The sequence below is a fragment of the Oncorhynchus mykiss genome, chromosome 6 (assembly GCF_057628025.1).
Source record: "Oncorhynchus mykiss isolate SJ-2025 chromosome 6, ASM5762802v1, whole genome shotgun sequence".
NCBI lineage: Eukaryota > Metazoa > Chordata > Actinopteri > Salmoniformes > Salmonidae > Oncorhynchus > Oncorhynchus mykiss.
The window spans coordinates 22257244-22281547 of record NC_143027.1 but is presented as its reverse complement, the minus strand read 5'-3'; the positions used below and the strand labels follow the sequence as shown (position 1 = coordinate 22281547).

Below are 24304 nucleotides of genomic sequence, written 5' to 3'. Positions count from 1 at the left end.
AGTTTTTGTTGTCTCCCTCTGCTGGTGAATCCTCTGAAGTCTGGTCATGTTGAGGCTGTAAAGACCAACCCCAGTGTTGGTTTCCCCGCAGCGCTAAATGGCCCTTCCTTCTTCTCCTCTGCTTACGTAAATGACATCATGTGTTGGGTTCCCTGCAGCGCTAAATGGCCCTCCCTCTCTTCCTCTGCTTTCGTAATATGACATCATGCGATGGGTTCCCTGCAGCGCTAAATGGCCCTTCCCTCTTCTCCTCTGCTTACGTAATATGACATCATGTGTTGGGTTCCCTGCAGCGCTAAATGGCCCTTCCCTCTTCTCCTTTGCTTACGTAATATGACATCATGTGTTGGGTTCCCTGCAGCGCTAAATGGCCCTCCCTCTCTTCCTCTGCTTGCATAATATAACATCATGTGTTGGGTTCCACGCAGCGCTAAATGGCCCTTCCTTCTTCTCCTCTGCTTACGTAATATGACATCATGTGTTGGGTTCCCTGCAGCGCTAAATGGCCCTTCCCTCTTCTCCTCTGCTTACGTAATATGACATCATGTGTTGGGTTCCGTGCAGCGCTAAATGGCCCTTCCCTCTTCTCCTCTGCTTACGTAATATGACATCATGTATTGGGTTCCCCGCAGCGCTAAATGGCCCTTCCTTCTTCTCCTCTGCTTACGTAAATTACTTCATGTGTTGGGTTCCCTGCAGCGCTAAATGGCCCTCCCTCTCTTCCTCTGCTTGCATAATATAACATCATGTGTTGGGTTCCCTGAAGTGCTAAATGGCCCTTCCCTCTTCTCCTCTGCTTACGTAATATGACATCATGTGTTGGGTTCCCTGAAGCACTAAATGGCCCTTCCATCTTCTCCTCTGCTTACGTAATATGACATCATGTTGTTGTTGTTTTTACTGTGTTTAGGGTTGCCACCCGAAAACTGATTTTGTTTCCCAGGTTATTTAATAGGCACTCGCACTAACCATTTATGTTCTGTAACAGAATATGAATGTCTCTCACTCAATACTGTTTAGTATTGCAGTGTTCCTAAAGCCAGTGTGTTACCACTTAACTTGCGTTAGCTGGAATTACACTGATAAATAATGTGTGCGTTTCACCACCCCTGAATCACTGCCAGCAGGACACTGTGGAATGTGTGTGTGTGTGTGTGTGTGTGTGTGTGTGTGTGTGTGTACGTACGTGTGCATGTGTGTGTGACAAGCCTTCTTCTACTGTATGTTCTGTAAGGGCCCAAATGGCTAGGAAGTTAGGGGTATTGTATCTTCATCCATTACTTGTATGACAAAAATGGTTGTCTGTAAAATGACTTTACTGGTCGAAACAGAGAGTTTTGTTGGCAGTAGTTTTTAAATTCACAAAGGTCTGTTCTGTAAAATGTCATGTGTTCTATGATTGATTTGATATACATCCCTTTGTTAATGTAATGTTTAGGGAAATGCAAAAAAAACTAACTATAGATTCTCCCCACTAGGCAGGGTAGCAACTAGTAACTAGTGGACTAGTAACTGGAAGGTTGCAAGTTCAAACCCCTGAGCTGACAAGGTACAAATCTGTCGTTCTGCCCCTGAACAGGCAGTTAACCCACTGTCCCTAGGCTGTCATTGAAAATAAGAATTTGTTCTTAACTGACTTGCCTAGTTAAATAAAGGTAAACAACTTGACATGATCACTGTTGTTAAGTCCTGATCTTTGTTTTGTGGTACATGTATCTCCTATATTTCTTATGGTTATTTGTATTCATCTTCATAGATAAAGTAAAATAATTTAAAATAATTTTTCTCCTTGATTTGACTTTTGCCAATTTCTATTCCCCGAAACGTGTAATATTTTTGGAGAAATATGGTTATTTCTATTCATAATAATAACATATAGCAGACGCTTTTATCCAAAGCAATTTACAGTCATGCATGCATACATTTGACATATGGGTGGTTGTGGGAATTGAACCCACGACGCTGGGGTTATATGCTTTAACAAATGAGCTACAAAGGACCAAGAATAGACTATGTTTCTAAACACTTCTACATTAATGTGGATGCAGCCATGATTATGGATAATCCGTAATCCTGAATGAATCGTGAATAATGATGAGTGAGAAAGTTACAGACGCACCAACATCATACCCCCAAGACATGCTAACCTTCCCTGTTATTGTAATGGTGAGAGGTTAGCATGTCTATGATATTGGTGCGTCTGTAACTTTCTCACTCATCATTACTCATAATTCATTCAGGATTATCCATAACCATGGTAACATCCACATTAATGTAGAATTGTTTAGAAACATAGTCTATTCTTATTTACAATAAAAGGGACTCCAAAATGACACAATACATTATTTACCATTCAGTTCTATTGGGCACAAAGTAATCTGAAACACAACCAAAACGAACAGTAAATGCATCCAACAGGTTTGTGGGGTTTGTAGATCTCACTGTTTATAACCTCCTTCATTGTTTAACCAGATAGAGTAGGATTGTTTGGGATTTACATGACCAACTACACAAGCCCTGGGACATCCATGAGACATTTAGGGGTAGCCTCTACCTGACCTGTGCCTCAGGGCTTGTTGTAGAACATGATGCCTCTCCACATCACCCTGATAACTAACCAATGTAATTTTAGGCACCATCGTCTGCTGTGACTTCAAGGTTAAAGGCAAAATGGCTGATTTTGCTGTTTATCTTCGCCATGTGCATGGGGGGGATGAAGGTGCCGAGGTCAAGGGTGACATTTGGCCAGTTCCCATGGCCGAGCTCCCCAATCCTCATCATCAGGCTTGGGTTCCTATTAGCATCGACAAACTGAGGTTATGCCCTTCAAAACATGACATTTCCTCCAGACGTACAGACTTGCCAAAAACGACTTGTATGGCATCTGTCTGTCCCGTGCTAATCTTAAAGTGTAGAATGGTGCACTGTCTGTATTTCTGTCATATGAAATAATAGTGCAATAACACAAACAACCACCATTTTACTGAATATGAGTTCAGAGAGTTGTGATTAGTGCATATAAACTAGTGGTGGTCGGTGCTGTTCAATATTAGGGAGAAGGATTTTTATGAGCATTTCTATTACAGCATATTGGATGACTGTCATTCATATTCCATTCACCCAGCTCAATGTAACATCAATAGGTTTAGGCTACTACATGATTCTTGAATTTGCCCTATACTCATTATGAGGTTGCTACAACCTAGCCTACAACTGAACGTTTATAACGTAGGTGCACAGGTCGAGAGACAAATTGGAGTAGTCAAAGTGACAGACAGTGACACATTCAATACCGCCTTGCACACTCTTGCCTGCATCTAGCTGATCTGGGGTGTAATCATTAGTCCAAACATTTGCAAAACTTTCCATTTTGCCAGTAAACAAATTCTGATAGGTCCCTCCCATTTCGTTCCATTTGCTTCTGTTTATGATACTTTTTCAACAGAACCGGCGGAATGAATACAACCCTGATCACACGCATAGACAGTTGAAGTTCATAGCAGCCATATACAGCATCATCACTTTGCTTGCTGCATAATTTCTTCTCGCATCTATGCACTCTCATCCTCTCATATTTCCCCTTCACTTGTTGATTCACAACAGCTGTCTATGACCAGGCACAAAAACCTCTCCAAGCCAAACCTTCTTCCCATAACTGCTAACCGCTACACAGCCTACACCATTGTCACCATATTAATGTTATAGTCCACACAATACAACTAACGTATTAGTAAACCCACAATCCATCCAGTCTGTAATACCAACATGTTTCGAGCAGACCCCCATGTCCCTGTGCCCAAGAACACTAAGGTAACCTGCCTAAATGACTACCGACCCGTAGCACTCACGTCTGTAACCATGAAACGCTTTGAAAGGTCATGGCTCACATCAACACCATTATCCCAGAAACCCTAGACCCACTCCAATTTGCATACTGCACCAACAGATCCACAGATGATGCAATCTCTATTGCACTCCACACTGCCCTTTCACACCTGGACAAAAGGAACACCTATGTGAGAATGCTATTCATTGACTACCGCTCAGCGTTCAACACATAGTTCCCTCAAAGCTCATTATGAAGCTGAGGACGCTGGGACTTAACACTTCCCTCTGCAACTGGATCCTGAACTTCCTGTTGGGATGCCCCCAGGTGGTAAGGGTAGGTAACAACATATCCGGCACGCTGATCCTCAACATGGGGGCCCCTCAAGGGTGCGTGCTCATTCCCCTCATGTATTCCCTGTTCACTCATGACTGCATGGCCAGGCACGACTCCAACACCAACGCCTGATCACCGACAACGATGAGACAGCCTATAGGGATGAGGTCAGAGACCTGACCATGTGGTGCAAGGACAACAACCTCTCCCTCAACGTGATCAAGACAAAGGAGATGATCGTGGATTACATGAATAGGAGGACCGAGCACGCCCCGTCAATGTAGTGGAGCAGATTGAGAGCTTCACGTTCCTTGCCGTCCACATCACCAACAAACTAACATGGTCCAAGCACATCAAAACAGTCGTGAAGAGGGCACGACAAAACCTATTCCCCCTCAGGAGACCGAAAAGATTTGGCATGGGTCCTTAGATCCTCAAAAGGTTTTACAGCTGCACCATCGAGAGCATCCTGACAGGTTGCATCACTGCCTGGTATGGCAACTGCTCGGCCTCCGTCCGCAAGGCACTACAGAGGGTAGTGTGTACGGCCCAGTACATCACCGGGGCCAAGCTTCCTGCCATCCAGGACCTCTATATCTGGCGGTGTCAGAGGAAGGCCCTAAAAATTGTCATAGACTCCAACCACCCTAGTCATAGACTGTTCTCTCTGCTACGGCACAGCAAGCAGTACCAGAGCACCAAGTCTAGGTCCAAGAGGCTTCTAAAACAGTTTCTACCCCCAAGCCATAAGACTGCTGAACAGCGAATCAAATGGAAACCCGGACTATTTGGATTGCCCCAACCCCTCACCTTCTTCTATGCTGCTGCTACTCTCTATTATTATATATGCTGTTGGAGCCGATTTGGACATATTTGTATAAAAGACTGAACATACCGAGCTCCATGTACATTTGTGTAAATATATGAAATATTAATGTATACGATGAAATATTAGGTACGTACCTTTATGATTTATAAACCCCCCCCTTGCCCATTCATTGTACTGTGGTAAGTGTGTTAGGATAAAGGCAGGAAGTTGCGCCTTCGGGGGGAGGAGTCCTTGCTAGACGCGGGAGCGGTATAGTTTTTTGACCAGACAGACAGACAGACAGACAGACAGTATGATGTATTTTCCATATCAAGTAATCTATGCTTTAAGTTGATTGGAGAATCATTTCCTTTTCATTTCCTGGATGTCATTGAATGTTTGGCCGTTTGGAAATCTTGAGTGTGGACTGTATGCGTATGAAACAACCCCGCTTCAGGCTTGGGCAGTGGCTATGGTAAAGAGGAAAGGAAGCATATGCATAGTCACTTTAATAACTCTACCTACATGTACATATTACCTCGAATACCTCGACATTACTGTAATCTGGGAGACGGCGAGACTTGTCTCTGGCTACTACAATACTAGAGCAGGTCTGTTGATGGATCAGCAATCTGCTATTTTACTACTACTATTTCTGATACTAGTACTACTACTACTGTGAACAATGGTCACTATCCACCCCACCTAAACATGCTAAAAATTTGAATGTCTCTGTCCTTGTATCCTGCCTCTCTATCAGTCTCTCCCTATCCTCTATGACATTTGAATGTGTTAAGCCTCTTATATGTGACTTACTGAGGTAGTTCATTAGCATCGACATTGGGGGTGGGCTGTGGGTCGTGAGCCTGTGGGGCTGTGGGAGAGTGAACAAGTGGCTGCGGTATTAGCAGGGTGGAGCTCAGGACGGTGGGCTGAGACCTGACTGGACAGGACAAGGGTGACCGGTAGTGTGAGGTCCCCAGGAGAGGAGGGTACAGGGTAACAGTAGAGTACGTGGTCCACTGGTTCAGAACTGGACACTTCATAACATGGCTTCCTGGAGAGGACACTGTAGGGATGAAGGAGGAAAATCCATCGGATGGTAAAGCATTAAAACAAAGACAAAGACAAAATAATTCACTTAGAACTAGTTATGGCAGTACACTATACCAAGCAATTAATTGGTGAACTGTTTGATTGGCTGTATGTTGCTTTGTGGGTTCATTTTGTGACAATATATGGTGGATCATTATTGTGATCACCTGCAGGAACACATAATTATCATTAATATCTTACACTTGTTAAGCATTATCTAGTGGCTCTGTTTTTTTCCAGTGCACTGTTCCTGGTTTGCTACCTAGCACTGACACCTTGGTTAACTCTATTGGCCTTCTTTTGACGAAATGACTCGATTAGTTAATGTCAGTGTGTGTTGTCAGCTTGAACCTGTGTTTATGCTTGGACGTGCACGTTGGTCCTCTGTGGAAAGTGCCAGAGGCAGAGGGAGGGGAGGCTAATTTGGCCAGGGGGAGCATTGTTCAACAGCAGAGAAAATAGGACCATCAGTTCCACTCAGATAACCCCTAACCATCATTGGACCTCAAGCCAAGCTGTGACCCCAGGGCTTGAACTCTGTGGTCATGTGACCAGGCAGTAAAGTGACCAGTGGTGTTGGCTTAGGAGTCTATGCTCAGAGAGAGGACAGTCTGTAGACGGAAGAGGTTGTCTGTCAGAGAGAGAGAGAGAGACAGAGACAGAGAGACAGAGACAGAGAGAGAGAGAGAGAAGGACAAGAGTCATGAGGCTCCCTTGCCCTGTGGCTTTTCTTTAGCGGAATCTGTGCATGAATGGCGTCCCGGCAAACTGGGAGAAGCATGAAATGGATACATGGGAAGGTAAGAGAGGATGGGAGAGTGAAAGGGGTTGGGTCTATAGCCTTTATGGCCCATACTTTAAGCAACCTTACATCAGCATGTATAAATGAGAGAACAGACTAGCATTTAGTTGAAGGGCTAATCAATGGTTTTGTCAAATCATTTTCTTAGTTTCGTATTTTCTTCTTCGGAAACCCATTATGTAATGATATTGTGACCAGTTTGTCACTTTTGTTGGTGCTGTACTTTCCAAGATATACATATATGTACTACAATAAATGACTTGATAGTTGCAGGGGATTGTGTGCTTATTTCTGTTATTCCAAATATGTTTGCGTATTTTGTTGAATAATCAATTAATTTTCATGAATTTGTGAATACATATTTGAGGACTGTTCACATGTTTTCAGAGTATTTCGCCATATTTCAATGTGTGTTAATGTGAACGTAGCAGAGTGGGTATTGGTATGTGTAGTTGAGTGCTGTTGTGTACTGCTGAGTGGGGTTAGATATGTATTGATCTGTGGTCTGTGTCTGTGGCCCATCTGGAAAAGGTTTTGTCCCCAGTCAGCATTGTTTATGTGTTGGAGGAGAGGTTAAGATTACTCTACTGGGCAGTGTTAAACCCCTGGGTTAGCCAATTTTTGACTACCTTTCCAAACCTAACACAGTTTCACTTTATTTCACCTCATTTGAATTCATATCAGCCTGTACTACCTTTCAATTAATATTTGAAATTATACGTGCCATGCAAGAGTCATCAGTGTTTCATTTTGATACAAATCCCTTTTCAAGTGTAAGTTAATGGTGAAGGAAATTGTAGTTATTCATTTACAGACCCAAACCAATCCATTCAGTCAGTCCTACTAACTATCATGTCCTTGGACTTTGTAGATGACTCAAACCTTAGCAATGTTCTCAGTCAATGGGTAGGCTACATGGAAATTGCAAAACTGTTAATATAACCCTGTGTTAGTGTGGGTTTTCATTGAATTTATGTCAAACACTAAGCTCATCTGCGTTTCCAATTCTCAGCAACAAAAGAGTGATTAAGATACTACACCTGTATGACCCATCACTCAGTGCTACCATGGTTACCACCAGCCAGTGTTCTATCTAGCCTTTTGAGGGCCCTGAGCGAGTTTTGTTTACAAATTTTGCCATGGTCGTAGAGAATATTTGGCAGTTTTAATACAAGTCTTCTGCAGTTGTATAGATTTTACCATATCTGACTGAGTGACTAACAAAATCATTGGGGGCCACCTGGCGGCCAGGGCCCCTGGGCACGTGCCCGGTCGGTATTCGGCCATGATTACTACAATTTTAGATAACTGGCTAGACTAACTTACCAATCTAAAAATTGTTAGCTGACATGGCTAATTGAGTGACTGTCATTGACTGACAGAACAAGAGAAAAACTGCTAATGCACAACCAAATTTCGAACTTGCACCTTGTGTAAGTGACTGTTTATGTCGCTTATGCCTGGAGCCGGCCCTGCTATTCTAGAGACAACCAGATCAAGAGCTCTTTGCTGAGCCCTATGTGTTTGATAATGGTTATCTTGGCGTGTGATAGTCATTGTGATCGATTGTCTAGTGGTTTAACAATAATATAACATAGCCATAAGCTGAGTTGTTCCGTTTACGAATTCTCTGGGAACATTTCTCTCATGTTTCCTATTGTCTCTTATGTGTTGTCTTTTCAGGGAAGGGAGGGGCTACTGTATCTGCTCCCTTTCCGCATGTTAGTCCTATCCTGTCAGCTCTGGAAGTTATGTTTCTTCTCCAGCTGAAGGAGGGTTAAATCCACTCAGTCTTTCATCATGTAAAGGAGCCCGCTGATGCCTCTCTCTGTCTCTCAACACACCAATTCACTCCTGCCATGGCTCATCCAAGCAGGAAGTCCCCTTTCTTACAGATTCTGGGTGGGGGGAGTCTGCGTGTGCTTATGTGTGTGTCTGTGGATGCGGGGGTAGTGGGATAGAGGCTGTGTGTGTGAAGATCAATAACAGTGGGGGAGGTCAGGAACTGTGGCATCTGTACAGGCTAAATATAGCCAATGCCAACGCCTGCTTATTATGGCATTCTAGGGTCTTTCCCCTCATTTCATTTGAACCTTTATGTGAGTTCTGATCCAGCCAAACCAAATCAAGTCCTGCCAGTACCCACCCCCGATGCATACACACTTTAAATCTAACACACACAAAACACCATCTGATACTCCCTATGAAAAAAAGCCATACCTTGACCTGATCACTTTATTGATTGTTCTTAATCCCCTTCTGATGAATCATTTGTTCCTATGCATAGTATGGATATTATTCTAGGTGCTGTTTTTAGTTAGATCAAGTCTATTTAGATAGTCAAGCCCCCCCCCCCCCCCCCCCCCTAGACACAGGCACACACACACACACGGATATAATAGCAAGTGCTTGATTGCATTATAGTTTGTATATCCCGAGACAGGAAGGGTCTGGTAATGGAAAAGATAGGTGGGAGTTAGCCCGTTAGCCTGCTGAACCTGTTAGCCTGTTAGACTGCTGAGGCTGTTAGCCTCCTGAGTCTGTTAGCCTACTGAGTCTGTTAGCCTTTTAGCCTGCCTAGCCTGTTAGCCTGCCTAGCCTGTTAGCCTGCTGAGTCCGTTAGTCTGCTGAGCCCGTTAGTCTGCTGAGCCCATTAGTCAGCTGAGTCTGATAGCCTGCTGAGCCTGTTAGCCTGCTGAGGCTGTTAGCCTGCTGAGCCTATTAGCCTCTGTGAAGCCCCCAGTAATACTGAGGAGTGCTGGGGGAAACAGACTTTTATTAAAGGGGGGGTTTAAATGGCCCAATGTTATAAGCGCCTGTGTTGTTAAATACCACCATTTGGTTCATATTAGGTTGTGCTGACTGTTAAGGCTCCACATTAACAAGCACAATATCAAACTGCTGAGTCCGTTAGCCTGCTGAGTCCGTTAGTCTGCTGAGTCCGTTAGTCTGCTGAGCCTGTTATAAGCGCCTGTGTTGTTAAATACCACCATTTGGTTCATATTGGGTTGTGCTGACTGAAAAAAATCTTACAAACTAGTGACTAATATAGTATTAAATAGCATAGAATTAACATGGTATCTGGCTAGAATGTACAGTGCCTTGCGAAAGTATTCGGCCCCCTTGAACTTTGCGACCTTTTGCCACATTTCAGGCTTCAAACATAAAGATATAAAACTGTATTTTTTTGTGTAGAATCAACAACAAGTGGGACACAATCATGAAGTGGAACGACATTTATTGGATATTTCAAACTTTTTTAACAAATCAAAAACTGAAAAATTGGGCGTGCAAAATTATTCAGCCCCTTTACTTTCAGTGCAGCAAACTCTCTCCAGAAGTACAGTGAGGATCTCTGAATGATCCAATGTTGACCTAAATGACTAATGATGATAAATACAATCCACCTGGGTGTAATCAAGTCTCCGTATAAATGCACCTGCACTGTGATAGTCTCAGAGATCCGTTAAAAGCGCAGAGAGCATCATGAAGAACAAGGAACACACCAGGCAGGTCCGAGATACTGTTGTGAAGAAGTTTAAAGCCGGATTTGGATACAAAAAGATTACCCAAGCTTTATACATCCCAAGGAGCACTGTGCAAGCGATAATATTGAAATGGAAGGAGTATCAGACCACTGCAAATCTACCAAGACCTGGCCGTCCCTCTAAACTTTCAGCTCATACAAGGAGAAGACTGATCAGAGATGCAGCCAAGAGGCCCATGATCACTCTGGATGAACTGCAGAGATCTACAGCTGAGGTGGGAGACTCTGTCCATAGGACAACAATCAGTCGTATATTGCACAAATCTGGCCTTTATGGAAGAGTGGCAAGAAGAAAGCCATTTCTTAAAGATATCCATAAAAAGTGTTGTTTAAAGTTTGCCACAAGCCACCTGGGAGACACACCAAACATGTGGAAGAATGTGCTCTGGTCAGATGAAACCAAAATGGAACTTTTTGGCAACAATGCAAAACGTTATGTTTGGCGTAAAAGCAACACAGCTCATCACCCTGAACACACCAGCCCCACTGTCAAACATGGTGGTGGCAGCATCATGGTTTGGGCCTGCTTTTCTTCAGCAGGAACAGGGAAGATGGTTAAAATTGATGGGAAGATGGATGGAGCCAAATACAGGACCATTCTGGAAGAATGACCTGAGACTGGGACCTGAGACTGGGACAGAGATTTGTCTTCCAACAAGACAATGATCCAAAACATAAAGCAAAATCTACAATGGAATGGTTCAAAAATAAACATATCCAGGTGTTAGAATGGCCAAGTCAAAGTCCAGACCTGAATCCAATCGAGAATCTGTGGAAAGAACTGAAAACTGCTGTTCACAAATGCTCTCCATCCAACCTCACTGAGCTCGAGCTGTTTTGCAAGGAGGAATGGGAAAAAATGTCAGTCTCTCGATGTGCAATACTGATAGAGACATACCCCAAGCGACTTACAGCTGTAATCGCAGCAAAAGGTGGCGCTACAAAGTATTAACTTGAGGGGGCTGAATAATTTTGCACACCCAATTTTTCAGTTTTTGATTTGTTAAAAAACGTTTGAAATATCCAATAAATGTCGTTCCACTTCATGATTGTGTCCCACTTGTTGTTGATTCTTCACAAAAAAATACAGTTTTATATCTTTATGTTTGAAGCCTGAAATGTGGCAAAAGGTCGCAAAGTTCAAGGGGGCCAAATACTTTCGCAAGGCACTGTAATTACCCAATGCTAATGACCCAGGCTGTAATCCCTGGTAAGATCTCAGCCTGCTTCCCAGAGACAGTACTGTGTGAGGGGGGGTTAAATGTTATCCAGTATAGTATGCGATGTCAACATGCCACCATTGTCATGACTATGAGCCAAATCTGCAACTGCATAAATTAACATAACACTATGGAGACAGGAGAGACCAAACAGCATGGTGGCTGACTGTTGGAAAGGTGCAAATTGGTTATATCTTCTTACTGTCTCATAGAGATAGAGAGATAAGAGTGGGAGAGAGAATGAGTCGGCATGTACTGTACTTAGTTAGGAGAAAGTATGCACCCTTTCCTCTATACTAGGCAGAGGAAGGCCCTAAAAATGGTCAAACCACCCTAGTCAGACTGTTCTCTCTGCTACTGCACGGCAAGCGGTACCCGGAGCGCCAAGTCTTGGTACAAGAGGCTTCTAAATAGCTTCTACCCCCAAGCCATAAGACTCCTCCTGAACCTCTAGTCAAATTGCTACCTTGACTATTTGCATTGCACCCCCCCCCCCCCCCTGTCATCTATGCATAGTCACTTTAATAACTCTACCTACATGTACATACTACCTCAACTAACCAGTGCCCCCGCACATTGACTCTGTACTGGCACCCCCTGTATATATTGTTATTTTTTACTGCTGCTCTTTAATTACTTGTTACTTTTATCTCTTATTCTTATCCATATTTGTTTTGAAACTGGACTGTTGGTTAGTAAGTAAGCATTTCACTGTAAGGTCCATACACCTGTTGTATTCGGCACGTGTCAAATAGAATTTGATTTAAAGGAGTGAGTATTGTAGAGAGAGATGTAAAGAGGGAGGGAGGGAACAGTGGAAAAGTACAGGAGCTCCATTCAACCCCTGCTCCCTTTCAGCTGGACATGATTGTAATGGAAACACAAGACCAAACTGCTGAGTGTAATACCCTTCAGCAGGCCTTGTCCCAGTGTCACCCATTCAAAGGCTCCTCCATTGACCTTTGTCTGACTGGGAATCTGACAAAGGGAAGATGTTGCCACTATATGTCTCTTTTCTCAGCATGGCACAGGTAATATGGGGAGAGAAACCATGGAGCAAAATCAAATCATTAACAAATTTACCAATAGGGGGTGGTTCCATTTTTTGAATTTCAATTTCATTCCCCCAGTATAAACAAACCTGTTGATAAGGAGTATTGTTTTAATTGCTGAAATAAGATTACTGAAAGGGTTAACTCCAAACGTTACCTTGTGCATCTAGTTCACTAATGTAGTTGTAAGTAGGCCAATATCATTATTGGATCAGTGTGAAACAGGAGTGGTGTTTGGGAATGTCTCTTGTCCATTGACTCTGGTTTAAAATGCTTGCGTTGCATTTCCTGGTTTGCGTTAAGGTTTGAAATGAAACCCAGCCTGACCCCTGGGAAACAATGCAGGCTTTAATGGCCCAGTGGGAGGGCTGGGTGAGGGAGGGGTGAGGTGGGGGTCCCAGGAACCAGGCTGCAGAGAGAGGGTGGAGTTCAAGATGAAGCAAAGGCCTGACTTTACAACTCTTCGACTTGTCCCGTTACTGTGGATTTATCACCCTGGTCACATGATCCAGGAGGAGCCGGGGGAAGGGAGGGTGACCAGAACCAGGATGGAACCAATTTGACAGACTGGACCACTCGCTGCCATACAGGTGAGGCGGAGCCAGAGTTTGACGTGACACATTGAGATCAAGTGTGTGAAGGTGTGAAGCAGGTTGTTTATATGGTGGCCATGCACTTGAAAGAGAGGGTGACATATTTGGCAAATAAGACTCTGCTGGCGTGAATTAAGGAAACTAACGGTCATTGTGTTTTTTTCATTGAAGGATGTCAGGCATTTCACATGGGATGCTCAATGAAATATATGGTTTTGATGCATTCATGTGCTAAAGTAAGAGACAAATGGCTTATTGAGGAGGAGAGGATCCATAGTGTAAAACTTGCTTTAAGGCAATGAAATATTTTATGTGCTCTCACAGCTTAGGTTGAAGTAAAATAGCTGAACAGAACATGGTGTTGGTGATCTATAACTTATAAGCAAGACAATGCAGAGGAAGATCCGTATACAGTATGCCCCAAAAAATAGCACCTTTTGGTGGCAGCCAATTTGAGAAACAGAATATAGCTCTCAGTTGAAACAAAGGGCGTATGTGGGTCCTGTCTTCTTTTCTGGCAGGCTTAGTGGAGGTGTTGTTCTATTTAGCACACAGCACAGGGGCTTAACGACTGAAGGGCTCTTGATTTAGACCTCAAGCTGAACCTTCTCTGATACCTCCACCCTTCCTTGGGCCACAGGCTTCTGTCCTCATTGTGCTCCAAGAGCCCATTTTAACCAGGCTAAAGTCACTTCACATGGAATCATTATATAGGACATCAACATTTTCTGGATATAAAGTGCTTACATGCTGCAATATGTAGTAGTGTGTGAAAGCAAATTGATGCTCCTCGTATATGGCTGCAGGTAGCCTAGTGATTAAGAGCGTTGGGCCAGTAACCGAATGGTCACAGTCACCTTGTTTTTTAATTCAACGGAGTCTCTCTGTACTACATTGTTATCTGTATGGCAGTGTGATAGACAGTCATTACATGAGTGTTCCATATAGAAGACCAAAAATTGGAGTCGTGTCACTGAAAAATCTACGCTTGTGTTGAGTCAAAGCTCCTCACTGTTTTCAGGGTGGCGGTGTGTTCACGTTATTAACTAATGATTAAATTATAATCTACTGGCGGGAACCGAGTGACCCTATTGTGTGTGTGTGTGTGTACAGTATGACAACCTCTGAGGAGCTTCCTAAGGAGACAGAATTTAAACAATTTAAATGGTAATCCCACTGGGATTTAGAGGTCTTCAATTCACCATTCAGTAGATCTGGGAGAGGCTTTATCCTCCTATACATTCCTCCTGCTCTGGCTAATTAGCTCTAATACATGAACCTTACTCTGGACTCTGAAAGCCCACTCTACTTCTTATAGTAGGCTTAGAGCAATACTGGACAGATAGCACCTCTTACAAATGTAGGATCTTAATTTGATGCAATGCAGGACATTTAAAATGTGTAGTTTATTTGAAGTTTAAAAGGCATTTGAAGTTTGTAATTTAAAAAAACATATATATTTTTATTTCACCTTTATTTAACCAGGTAGGCCAGTTGAGAACAAGTTCTCATATACAACTGCGACCTGGCCAAGATAGAGCAAAGCAGTGCGATAAAAACAACAACACAGAGTTACACATGAGATAAGCAAACGTACAGTCAATAACACAATAGAAAAGTCTATATACAGTGTGTGCAAATGTAGTAAGATTAGGGATGTAAGGCCATAGTGGCGAAATAATTACAATTTAGCAATTGAACACTGGAGTGATAGATGTGCAGAAGATGAATGTGCAAGTAGAGATACTGAGGTGCAAAGGAGCAAAAAAACAAAAATCAATCTGGGAATGAGGTAGTTGGGTGGGCTATTTACTGATGGGCTATGTACAGGTGCAATGATCGGCAAGCTGCTCTGACAGCTGATGCTTAAATGAATTACAAAGTATTTACCACTTTGACATTTTAGACTTGATTTACCCTTACAGAAAATGTATCAAACCGCTACAAAATACCAGTAATTTGTCACGTCCTGACCATAGAGAGCCCTTATTTTCTATGGTAGAGTAGGTCAGGGTGTGACTGGGGGTTTTTATAGTTATTATTTTCTATGTGGGGTTCTAGTTTAGTTTTTCCATGTTGGTGTTTGGTATGATTCCCAATTAGAGGCAGCTGGCTATCATTGTCTCTAATTGGGGATCATATTTAAGTAGCATTTTTTCCACCTGTGTTTTATGGGATATTGTTTTGAGTTAGTGTATGTTACACCGCTTAGTTACAGTTCGTTGTTTGTTTCGTTCTTGCTTTATTGTTTTGTGCGTTTCACTAAATAAAGATGTGGAACCCAGATCACGCTGCACGTTGGTACGAGTATGCTTCAAACGAACGTGACATAATTATTAGAATAATAAACATTTCCTGTTGGCTCTGACAGCTGATGCTTAAATGAATTACAAGGTATTTACCACTTTGACATTTTAGACTTGATTTACCTTTACGGAAAATGTATCAAACCCCTACAAAATACCAGTTAATTATTATAATAATAAACATTTCCTGTTGGTGTAGGATTATTTTCTTGCTGTAGCAAACTGGCTCAAATTAAGTTCCTACATCTGTATAGCAGGATTCTGATTACGTTGCAGTCAGTGTTGTAGTACTCGAGACCTGTCACGGTCTCCGACAACATATTGAGTGTCTCGGTCTTGTCTCTGTGTCAGATACATTTGCACTCGGTCTTGACTCGGTCTCAGAAGGTGAGGACTTGTAATTTCTTCCCGAGACCAGTGGAGTTAAAAACAAATAATTAGCAGCTTCCATTCAGTCAGGAAGTATTCAGACCCCTTCCCTTTTTTGTTACGTAACATCCTTATTCTAAAATAGATTTTAATCAATCTACACACAATACCCCATAATGACATAGGGAAAACAGTTTTTTTGCCATTTTTGCAATACCTTATTAGATAGGTATTCAGACCCTTTGCTATGAGACTCGAAATTGAGCTCAGGTGCATCCTGTATCCATTGACCGTCCTTGAGATGTTTCTACAACTTGATTGTCCACCAGTCCACCTGTGGTATAATCAATTGATTGGACATGATTTGGAAAGGCACACACCTGTCTATATAAGGTCTCACAGTTGACAGTGCATGTCAGAAATTAAATTGTAGACCAGTCAGCCAAAAAAGCTTTGAAACAAGAGAGAATTGATATTAGTGTTCCACTGGGTAGAGGTGAGGCCAAATGTAAGATGAGAGCCATTTTGATAGATGTGTGGCAGAAGAGATGGGACGCTAAGCCTAAGGGCCAGCGTTTATATGCCCTCCAAAGAAAGGTCGGTGGACCAAGATTCAAAGGTCAGATTAGGAAGAAATAGGTGGTGCTTACTTGATTGCACTTAGGACATTATACATTGAACTTGTTACTACATCTGGTTGGCAAGCAAGGGAATGGTTTGTGTCTGGAGTGTATGTTCGATGAAACGGTGGAGCATGTGTTGTTGTGTTGTTATATTGTTGTAAGTATGTTGAAGAGAGGGAAAGATTGAAGTGTAGGGTCATTGAGGTTGGACAGGGTTGGGGGAGTTTGGAAGCGATTTTGGGAGTGGGGGAGGGTCTATTAGAAGTTTTTTTCAGAAGAACTAATTTAGGTAGGAGGATATAGAAATGTTTTAAACGTGATTGACCACACACTCCAGCACAGTAGATGGCGGCATGCACCTTTAATGTTGGTTTGTGGACCGCCATATCATAGAAGAGGAAGAAGTGCATGTCAGAGCAAAAACAAAGCCATGAGATCGAAGGAATTGTCCGTAGAGCTCCGAGACAGGATTGTGTTGCGGCACAGATCTAGGGAAGGGTGGCAAAACAATTCTGCAGCATTGAAGGTCCCCAAGAACACAGTGGGCACCATCTTTCTTAAATGGAAGAAGTTTGGAACCACCAATACTTTTCCTAGAGCTAGCCGCCAAACTGAGCAATCGGGGCAGAAGGGCCTTAGTCAGGGAGGTGACCAAGAACTCGCTGTGGAAATGGGAGAACCTTCCAGAGGGACAACCATCTCTGCAGCACTCCACCAATCAGGCCTTTATGGTAGAGTGGCCAGACGGAAGCCACTCTTCAGTAAAAGACACATGACAGCCCGCTTGGAGTTTACCAAAAGGCACCTAAGGGACTGTTAGACCATGATAAACAAGATTCTCTGGTCTAATGAAACCAAGATTGAACTCTTTGGCCTGAAAGCCAAGCATCATGTCTGGAGGAAACCAGGCACCATCCTTACGTTGAAGTATGGTGGTGGCAGCATCATGCTGTGGGGATGTTTTTCAGCATCAGGGACTGGGAGACTAGTCAGGATTGAGGTAGAGATGAACGGAGCAAGGTCCAGAGAGATGCAAGATGAAAACCTACTCCAGAGTGCTCAGGACCTCAGACTGTGGCAAAGGTTCACCTTCCAACAGGACAACAACCCTAAGCAGACAGCCAAGACAATTCAGGAGTGGCTTCGGGACAAGTCTCTGAATGTCCATGGGTGGCCCAGGCAGAGCCCGGACTTGAACCCTATAGAACATCTCTGGAGAGACCTGAAAATAGTTGTGCAGCAATGCTCCCCATCCAACCTGACAGAGTTTGAGAGGATCTGCAGAGAAGAATGGGAGAAACTCCTCAAAAACAGGTTTGCCAAGCTTGTAGGGTCATACCCAAAAAGACTCAAGGCTTTAATCACTGCCAAAGGTGCTTCAACAAAGTACTGAGTAAAGGGTCTGAATACTAATGTAAACGTGATATCTCAGTTTTTTTTTTTTATCAATTATGTAATATAATAGAGAAATCATGCAGAAAGTAGCCTACACAATCGCAAAGCAAGTGAATATATTCACATCCGTGCCTCACACATGGCCTAATTTCAGCAGAATATCATAGGAAAACATGATTTTTTGCACTGTTGCCATTTGGGAACTTTTTGGCAAAATTAGAGTATACACACTTCTCCAGGCACCACTACACCAGTGTATAGGGCCGATGGAAGACAGCAGTCACACACAGCATGATGTTAAAGCATTAACAGTCCATAAACTCTGACATAATAAGCCAGTAGGTCCCAATCATAAGAATACAAAACTCAGCCATTAAGCATTTCCCAATCGAAATTTACAACTATTACTTCCCATTGCAAAAAGCATTTCACGTTTAGCACACAAAATTTGACCTAAAGTTTAAAGTGGAACTAGCATTTGAAGTACTTTGCAGGTATGAAACAAACAGACAACCATAATATCAGTAAAAAAATGTAAATTTCCGAGTGTATGCTACAAAACCAACTTAATAAGACGTTTTAAAAATAGGTTCTATTTGACTCAGCGTTCCATAACTTACACTAAGGCATTGTAGGCAGAATAGATGGATCCAGTTCAATGCATGATTAATATAATTCACCAATACATTTCTTGGTAATCCAAAAAATATTGCTATCAGGTTGCAAATCACAGCTGGCTTGGTACATTGTTTGCTGCCTCCATTCGGGATGCACTGTTTCAGTTTTAGTGACTCAATATTATGGACAACAACGGATGAATGTGACTAGCACTGGGAATGTCAATACAATCAAACTAGCAAGGGAAAGGATCACAAGTCAGTCATAATGTGGCTAATAGGCTAGCGAATCTATTTATGTAGCAAGCTAAAAACACAGAGCCTAACATTAGCTTGATAGCTAGCTAGCTGCTAGGAGGATGTCATGTCATGCCATTGGAGGAGTGGGGGAGTGACTGACTTTTTCTCCTCATATCGTTTTTCAGTGGCTAGAGATGCAGGTGTCATTTGGTTAGCTAGCAAGAACTTCAACGACTGTTATCCAGTTAGCATATCATGCGTTCGCAAATTCACTACTCTACTCTGATTTCTGAGCACTCTCGTCTGAGTGTACCAGAGTGCAGAACCAGTGCTGAATTTCTGAACGCGCAACACCCGCTGAATATGGCCAGTGTCAGTAAACGTAGGGGAAAATAAGTTATAGTTAGTCAAGAACGCTCTAGAAAATATGCTACGGCGAGGAAAATGGTCAGAGTGAGGTGTTCTCTCATTTATGTGTGGAAGTAGCTAGCTAGCAAACTAGCCAACTTTAGCCAGTTAGCTTTGGTGCTTGGTTGGGGCAAGCATGCATTGGCAGGCAAGCTGCAGAAGGACGAGGAGACTACAGTTCGCCATCGTTTATCAGTGCAATTTTGACGTCCAACTAACTGAAAAACTTTGAGAGGGTTTATTTAATGTTCCTTCGTTAGATTTTAGCTCATCTTGCTCTGGCTAGCATTAGTTGTCCCACCCATTAAGTCAAAATATGACTGGTTGATTCCACTGTCACTCCAAAATGTTACCCTAATACAGTTGAATGGCAGATCCCTTCTCTAGCTTCTGACCATCAAAATATTTAATATTTGAGATTCTTCAAAGTAGCCACCCTTTGCCTTGATGACAGCATTGCACACTCTTGGCATTCTCTCAACCAGATTATTGAGGTAGTCACACTGTCGGTAATTTATTTGGAATTCAAGGCACACTTAACCAGCATGGCTACCACAGCATTCTGCAGTGATACGCCATCCCATCTGGTTTGACCTTAGTGGGACTATCATTTGTTTTTCAACAGGACAATGACCCAACACACCTCCAGGCTGTGTAAGGGCTATTTGACCAAGAAGGAGAGTGATGGAGTGCTGCATCAGATGACCTGGCCTCCACAATCACCCGACCTCAACCCAATTGAGATGGTTTGGGATGAGTTGGACCGCAGAGTGAAGGAAAAGTGCTCAGCATAAGTGGGAACTCCTTCTGTTGGAAAAGCATTCCAGGTGAAGCTGTTTGAGAGAATGCTAAGAGTGTGCAGAGTTATCATCAAGGCTACTTTGTTAAACACTTTTTTGGTTACTACATGACTCCATATGTGTTATTTCATAGTGTTGATGCCTTCACTATTATTGTACAATGTAGAAAATAGTAAAAAATAAAATAAAATAAAAAAACATGAATGAGTAGGTGTGTCCAAACTTTTGACTGGTACTGTATATAATGAGTTAGTCCAGGGACAGAGTCTTGACCACCTTTCACAAAGGCTTCCCATAACTGGACGAGCCTGTCTGAGGGGAAAGTTCACGGCTATCTGATGTGCAGGTTGACCAAAGGCCGTCAGTGAAAGACTTAGCTCAGAGCAGCTAGGGTTAATCTATGGGTTCAGGAGGAGGTAGCATTAATCAGGCCCACTATAGCTGAGGTCTCACCAGGCTCCTTCAGGACTGGGTTATGGGACCAACAACCAACCACCCAGCACTCATTACAGTGTGCTAGTCATGCTAGTCATAGTGTAATAGCTGAGAATGGCATTAAAGACCAGAGTTGTGGTTGTTTCTCTCTGTATCTTTATGAAACGTCATAATGCAGTCTCCCATGTTGATCTCTAAACTTTCACATTTATAGGTTAACTGTTAAAATTTGTCCAGTAGTGGTCATCTGTTTTTCAGGAAGGAACCAGTTCATGTTCCTTTATTTTGGGAATTCTGTTTGAAGCACACTCCCTATTTAGTAATGGATGATGAGAAAGGGGATAACAAACTTTTATTTATATTTATTTATTTCACTATTATTTAACCAGGTAGGACAGTTGAGAACAAGTTCTCATTTATAACTACGACCTGGCCAAGATAAAGCAAAGCAGTGCGACAAAAACAACAACACAGAGTTACACATGGGATAAACAACCGTACAGTCAATAACAAAATAGAAGAAAAAAAAGTATACAGTGTGTGCAAGTGTAGTAAGATTAGGGAGGTAAGGCAATAAATAGGCTATAGTGGCAAAATAATTCCAATTTAGCATTAACACTGTAGTGATAGATGTGCAGATGATGATGTGCAAGTAGAGATACTGGGGTGCAAAGGAGCGAAAATAAATAACAATATGGGGATGAGGTAGTTGGGTGGGCTCTTTACAGATGGGCTGTGTACAGGTGCAGTGATCGGTAAGCTGCTCTGACAGCTGATGCTTAAAGTTAGTGAGGGAGATATAAGTCTCCAGCTTCAGTGATTTTTGCAATTTTTTTCAGTTATTGGCAGCAGAGAACTGGAAGGAAAGGCGGCCAAAGAGGAGTTAGCTTTGGGGATGACCAGTGAAATATACCTGTTGGAGCGTGTGCTACGGGTGGGTGTTGCTATGGTGACCAGTGAGCTGAGATAAGGCGGGGCTTTACCTAGCATAGACATATAGATGACCTTGAGCCAGTGGGTTTGGCGACGACTATGAAGCGAGGGCCAGCCAACGAGAGCATGCAGGTCGCAGTGCTGGGTAGTATATGGGGCTTTCGTGACAAAATGGATGGCACTGTGATAGACTACATCTAATTTGCTGAGTAGAGTGTTGGAGGCTATTTTGTAAATGACATCGCCGAAGTCAAGGATCGGCAGGATAGTCAGTTTTACGAGGGTATGTTTAGCAGCATGAGTGAATGAGGCTTTGTTGCGAAATAGGAAGCCGATTCTAGATGTCATTTTGGATTGGAGATGCTTAATGTGAGTCTGGAAGGAGAGTTTACAATCTAACCAGACACCTAGGTATTTGTAGTTGTCCACATATTCTAGGTCAGAACCGTCCAGAGTAGTGATGCTAGTCGGGCGGGCGGGCGGGTGTGGGCAGCGCTCGGTTGAAAAGCATGCATTTAGTTTTACTAGCATCACTAGTCTGTATGTGGACAACTACAAATTCCTAGGGGCTGGGTTATTGGCTCTGGCAGCCAAAACAACCAAATACTCCATCTAAACTTGAATCGATTCTCAGTTGCGGTAGGGTTCTAGAAAAATAAAATCTCTTAACTTTCATATTACATCAAAATAATTTCACAAATGCAAACTATACACTTACTGTACACTGTTTTAACAGTATTTTTCAGTGACAACACATTTGTGGTGTCAGTCTTCCGTTTACACAGGTAGTTAACTCTGTTACCCGTAAACAAGCACTGAAACATGGAAATGTGGCCGTGTGGGAACTCTAACCATATAAAGATGTGTAGTAATTTAACATTTTGTTTTTAGAAAATTATTTCTCACTGATTTGAAAGATATGGTCCTTTTGTTTCCAAAACCGTATCACAAGCGATGTGTGCTAACGTTTAGAGCAAGCATTGGGGCTCTTCACAAATCTCCCCCGGCCAGAAGATACTATCGTCTATAGTGCTGAAGGTAGTTAGCGGCTATGAATGGGCTAGTGCTACCCTATCCACTATCCACCAACACCCATCCACCAACACACAACACACCCCTCAACCCCCACACCATCCCCCCTCATAAAAGCTCTGAACAGATGGGTTGATACCATGGTTACAGTGAATAGCCCAGCGGAGCAAAGGCTGCTTCCAGTTGGAATGTGTCCATGTGCTGATCTGTAGCATGGCTGGCTGAGCTCACAAGATAACACACAACTCCACCCTCACTGGCTTAGCTTCCTAACTATGATATCAGTTACCAAGACAGCCCATCCCAAGTTCTGTTGGTCAATTATCTATTACATGGGGGTTTATCGGCAGACTCAACAGCCTTGGTTTGTCAAATGACTGCCTCACCTGGGTCACCAACTACTTCTCAGACAGAGTTAAGTGTGTCAAACCTGGCAGTCTCTATGGGGCAGCCACAGGGTTCAATTCTCGGGCCGATTCTATTCTCTGTATATGTCAATGATGTCGCTCTTGCTGCTGGTGATTCTCTGATCCACCTCTACGCAGACGACACCATTCTGTATATTTCTGGCCCTTCTTTGGACACTGTGTTCACAAACCTCCAGACAAGCTTCAATGCCATACAACACTCCTTGCGTAGTCCGTGTAAGGTCCTTGGACTATACGGAGTAAGGCTCCTTTAGTCCATTATTGGGCTAGGGTAGCACTAACACTGTGGACAGCAGAGAGTGGGGAATTTAGGTTAATTTATTCTTTGCCAGCATGGTGAGTTTTATCATCTAGCCTAGAGGTACATGGGGATTTTTCCAGTTAAGATTTTAAACTGCGTTTTTGGTGTCCTCAAAGTGTGCTGGTCTGGAGATTGTGCAGTTTCTATGGTGATTAGCAAAGTAACTAAGAATGTCAGGAGTTCCCAGAGGATTGGCGAAGGCCCTTTCTTGTTTCAGCATAACAACGCCTCCATGCACAAAGCGAGGTCCATACAGAAATGGTTTGTCGAGATTGGTGCGGAAGAACTTGGTTGGCCAGCACAGAGCCCTGACTTCATCCCCATTGAACACCTTTGGGATGAATTGGAACGCCGACTGAGAGCCAGGCCTAATCGCCCAACATCAGTGCCTGACCTCACTAATGCTCACGTGGCTGAATGGAAGCAAGTCCCTGCAGCAATGTTCCAACATCTAGTGGAAAGCCTTCCCAGAAGAGTGGAGACTGTTATATCAGCAAAGGGGGGACCAACTCCATATTAGTGCCCATGGTTTTGGAATGAGATGTTTGACGAGCAGGTGTCCACATACATTTGGTCATGTAGTGTAGGTATATTGTCTTTATTCTGTTTTCACATCTGGGTCTCTCATGGCCACCACATGTTGTTAAGTTGCTAACACTGTGTAATTGAACCTATTATTTTTGAATGTGCTTCATTTGGGACATCCTGTTCCACTACTTCCTCGAAGGCAGCCCCTCCTTCTAGCCTCTACCCAAGCCCCCAACATGTGTTCCAAATTACTGCCCTCACTTGGCCCGGTCTTTACAACATTTCCCATTTTGAAACGCTCAGCAAAAAAAGCAGCTCCATGTATCCTTTGAGGAAACAAGTTGAAGGCTGAAATATAAATTCTCTGTTAATGGTATGCACTGTGTTTGTCTTCTAAGACAGCTCTGATATGAAACTACCAGTTGGAGAATCAATAAACAGTTTGTCTGATATATTTAATAAACTCAAATGAATTCCATTCTCACAATTTCCAGCATGTTCACTGATATGTAGACCTTATGTGGGCTTGCGTTTCAATGTAATCTATATTTATTGAAATCGGAATGAATCTAGTCACGTTTCACTGAGTGGCGTTAGACTATAGACACTC

The 24304-nt window shown here is 42.9% G+C and overlaps 1 protein-coding gene across 2 annotated transcripts in view; it reads left to right on the top strand.

Annotated features, from left to right (window-relative positions):
* Nucleotides 1–24304, top strand: part of nr6a1a (nuclear receptor subfamily 6, group A, member 1a) — a 118467-nt gene that overhangs the window by 81078 nt on the left and 13085 nt on the right. The window contains exon 1 of one of the 2 annotated variants that reach the window (XM_090237234.1): nucleotides 6663–6865. The exons of the other annotated variant lie outside the window; for it this stretch is intronic. Within the exon in view, the coding sequence (XP_090093360.1) occupies nucleotides 6814–6865 (52 nt within the window). The 5' untranslated portion in view covers nucleotides 6663–6813. Of the gene's footprint in view, nucleotides 1–6662; nucleotides 6866–24304 lie in introns of those variants that run through there. 2 annotated transcript variants of the gene reach the window in all.